The 4,086-nt window shown below is 55.2% G+C and overlaps 1 protein-coding gene across 1 annotated transcript in view; it reads left to right on the top strand.

Annotated features, from left to right (window-relative positions):
* Positions 1–3,898: 3,898 nt before the first annotated feature.
* Positions 3,899–4,086, top strand: part of NUP210 (nucleoporin 210) — an 89,682-nt gene continuing 89,494 nt past the window's right edge. Inside the window, exon 1 of the mRNA XM_040247263.1 lies at positions 3,899–4,083. Within this exon, the coding sequence (XP_040103197.1) occupies positions 3,952–4,083 (132 nt within the window). The 5' untranslated portion in view covers positions 3,899–3,951. The remainder of the gene's footprint in view (positions 4,084–4,086) is intronic.

Raw genomic sequence — 4,086 nt, 5'->3', positions numbered from 1 at the left:
CCCAATCCTTCCCAGCATCAGAGTCTTTTCCAGCGAGTCAGCTCTTAGGGCTGCACATTTTTTCTGAGTGGTGGGAGACGACAGGCATGGCACACACTGATAGAAGTCACTGTCCTGTCTCACTTTATCAGGCAGAGGAACGTGGGGTCCCTTCCTTCCACGGGGCTCTCTGTGCCTGGGGCAGCATGGCCTGCTCAGGCCAGGCCCCCTGTCCCCCTGAAACTCAGATAAAGCACTCGATTCCCAGAGAAGGTACCCAGAGGCAGGGCATGGACGCAGATCACACATAGAAGGCAAGTGCTGCTTAGAGTCTGGGACCCAGACACCGTGGGCAACTGGGCGGGGCTGGGGTGGGGTGGGGTGGGGGTGGGCAGGAGTAAGGACGAAAGAAAGAGGGAAGGGAAATGTTCTGTCCATCATGTTGTTGCTTCCTGTGGCTGGTTTCCTCAGGGGAAATTTCCTGACTGCCTTACGGTAAGCATACGGGCAGTCAACAAGCTGCGTCTACCGAGATTATTTTGTTAGGCCTATTTGTATGTTTGCTTTTCCATTTGCATAATTAAGCTTTTTTCTCTTCAGGTAATGATAGATTCACATGCAACTCTTTCTTTAATGTTTATTTGTGTATTTGGCTGTGCTGGGTCTTAGTTGTGGCACGTGGGATCTGGTTCCCTGACCAGGGATGGACCCCGGGTCCCCTGCGTTGGAAGCCTGGAGTCTCAGCCACTGGACCACCAGGAAAGTCCTTCCCATGCAGTTCTAAGACACAGACAGAGACATGTTTAAGACAGAGAGACCCTGTGCACCCTCTCCCCAGTGCCCCCCAGTGGTGACTTCTTGCAGAACTATAGGACACACGGGGAACTCTCAATATCTTGGAATAATTTATAATGGAAAAGAATTTGAAAAAAAAAAGGAATCATTTTTCTGTATACCTGAAACCAAGACAACATTGTATCGATAAATCAAGTATGTGTCAATTAGGAAAAACCGATAGGACAGATTGTAACCAGGATTTACCCTGCAATGCGGGAGACCTAGCTACAATTCCTGGGGTGGGAAAATCCCCTGGAGAGGGGATGGCAACCTACTCCAGTACTCTTGCCTTTGAGAATCCCATGGATAGAGGAGCCCGGCGGGCTACAATCCATGGGGACGCAGAGTCAGACACAACTGAGCGACTCTCACGTTCACTTTTTCTCAGTCAAGACGCGTTTCCGTCCTCACAGAGATTTCATATTTTACAGCCACACCACCTACCCCTCCCGTCTGGCTCTCACCCCTGCCAAGCACTCCACCTGTTCTCCAGTTCTATAATTTTGCCATTTTTAAGAATGTTATATGAATGGAGTTATGCCATATGTAACCTTTTGTGATTGACTTTTTTCCACTCAGCATAATTTCCGAATTCGAGTTACTGAGTGTATCAGTTGTTTTCCTTTGTTGCCAAGTAGCATTTCACGGTGTCGATTGACAGTCTGTTTAACCATCACCCATGGAAAGACTTCTATGCTGTTTTCAGTGTTGGCTTGTTCTGAATAAAGCTGCCTTGAAAATGTATGTATGGGCTTTTGTGAAAACTAAACTTTCATTTTCCTGGGATGAATGTCCAAGATAAATTACATTCACTTACAGTCAAGATATTTTATCTACGAATCGACATCACTGATTTCTCCTCAATAATCAGAAGATCTGGAAAGGTGGGGTCACAGGGATTCATGCTTCCCATGGGCCAGATGGGCTTAAGATCCCTGATGGTCTGCTGAGTGCCTGGTACTTACTTACCGGCTGGGTTTACTTACCTCCTGGTTTCCCACTTTAAGTGGGCAGACTGGAACATGACGAGTTATATCATGAATTTCAAATGTACAACACATGTATTCGCTTATATATGCATAAAATCTGTCTGGAAGCATACCCAAGCAGAAAACACTGATTGCCTCTGGGAAGGGAACTGGGTGAGGGGGGGTGGGGGGAGTCATTTTTACTATGAGCTCTTTTCAGCCTTTTTAGCTTAAACCATCCGTTATTTACTAAAAAAACGAATCAATAAAACACGCAAACAAGAACACTGAGAACTCCTCACAGACACCCACTCTGGGGCTGTTTTTTTTTTCATACAACTCTCATTTCTTTACATAAGAGAGCCCCCTGGAATTTCCCCTCCCAGACCCCTTGGCTCCACACAGGGAAGAGCCCAGCTCACAGAGATCTCTGGGCCTTTAGGCCTTGAGTGGAAGTGAAAGTGAAATAGCTCAGTCGAGTCCGGCTCTTCGTGACCCCATGGGCTGTAGCCAGCCAGGCTCCTTCATGCACGGGATTCTCCAGGTAAGAATACCGGAGTGGGTTGCCATGTCCTTCTCCAGGGAATCTTCCGGACCCAGGGATCGAACCTGGGTCTTCCACACTGCAGGCAGGCTCTTTACCATCTGAGCCGCCAGGAAAGGCTTTGAGGGTGATCCCCAAACGTTCCTCCCTACTGTCACAAAGCTGGCTGGCCCCTGAGGGGCAGGCCATCAGGGCGTCTCTGAGACCCAGTGAGATGTCTTTGCCCAACACAGGGGCCACCAGCTCCTAGAAGCCTTTCCCAGCAGGACTGAAGTTCAGCTTCTCCCTCTACCCTCAGACAGGGTCGTCAAGAGGCCTGAGTCTGTCAGTCCTGACCTGACTGACTCTTTTGGAACCCCATGGACTGCAGCCTGCCAGGCTCCTCTGTCTATGGGATTCTCCAGGCAAGTATGCTGAAGTGGGTTGCCATGCCCTCCTCCAGGGGATCAAGGGGCCTCCTGGGTTACAATTCAGGGCACACTTCCTGGACCCTTCACACACGGGCCCCCTGGGCACTTGCTCCACCCTTTCCTGACCTCCCACTAGGCTGGGGCCTCCCACTAGGCTGGGGCCTCCCCGCAGCGCAGCAGATTAATCTCTTAACTGGGAGTAGGGTACATGCTGAGCCCTCTCCTCCTGTAAGTCTGGACAAAGACAACTACAGACCCAGAGCACAACCTGTAGATTGAATTTAAGATCGAAGGCTTCTGCGTCCAGAATTCACTGATGCTGAGCGTTCCCTCTCTCGCGCGGTTGAGGGCAGAGGCGCGGCAGAGTGTGCTCTGGCGGTGTCGGCCCCTAAATCTGCCCTTTGAGTAACCTCCCATGGCTTCCGGAAGGAAGAGAGCGGGGTGCAGCGCAGAGAACAGGGCTTTGGGGTCTGAGAGCCTCGGCGCTGTCATTCGTGGCTGAGCGGCCTTCAGGCCATCTCACCTTGTTTCTCCTCGAGAACTGGGGATCACAGTGCCTGCCTGGGGGGAGGTAGGAGGGTCCAGGACTTCAGCAGGTGGCTTATACTTGCGGAACTGGGCGCCTCTTTTGGGTGCCCAGGCCAGGATGCGTACACATTCCGGATTTCCTGGGAGCCCGTTCCTTCGCGTGTTGATGGGGCTCTCCTCCGACCGAGCTCGAGGTCTCAGGAGCCTGGCCGACTTGTTTGTGGGGCCCTGGCCAGGCTCACTGGCCAGAGGCGCTGCATGGGGCCCAGCGAATGGCTGCGGGTGGCAGAGAGGAGTCTGAAACCAAGGGTCCGAACGTGGAGGCCGGGAAACCGTGCAGCGCTTCCCGCGTGGTCGACGGGCGTCCTGCAGGCCGGCGCCGTATTCGCCCTGCCCGCGGTGACTCGGGCGCACGCCCCGTCCCACTCACGCACCCCCCGCGGGGCCCCGGGCGCGCCCCAGCCCCTCGCTCCGCCCCGCAGGGCCCGGGGCCGGGGCTGGGAGCCCGGCCCCTTCAGTTCCCGCGCTCAGGTCCCGCCGGGGCCCAGGAAGTGGCCCCGGGCCGCGGCCGTCGCCCCGCCCCACTCCCTCCCGCGCTTATCACCTGCCGGCCGGGCGCGCGCGACCGGGGACGGAGCGCGCGGGCCGCCGGGCGCCGGGTCGCGGGAGGTGACGCGCGGCGAGGATGGCGGCTGGGGGCCGGGGGCTGCGGCCGCAGCTGCTCCTGCTCTCGGGGCTGCTGGCGCTGGGACCCGGCGCGCTGGCGGCCAAGCTCAACATCCCCAAGATGCTGCTGCCCTTCACGCGGGCCACGCGCGTG

This window comes from Oryx dammah, unplaced genomic scaffold (assembly GCF_014754425.2).
Source record: "Oryx dammah isolate SB20612 unplaced genomic scaffold, SCBI_Odam_1.1 HiC_scaffold_9, whole genome shotgun sequence".
Classification (NCBI taxonomy): Eukaryota; Metazoa; Chordata; class Mammalia; order Artiodactyla; family Bovidae; genus Oryx; species Oryx dammah.
This window is presented reverse-complemented; position numbering and strand designations above follow the sequence as displayed.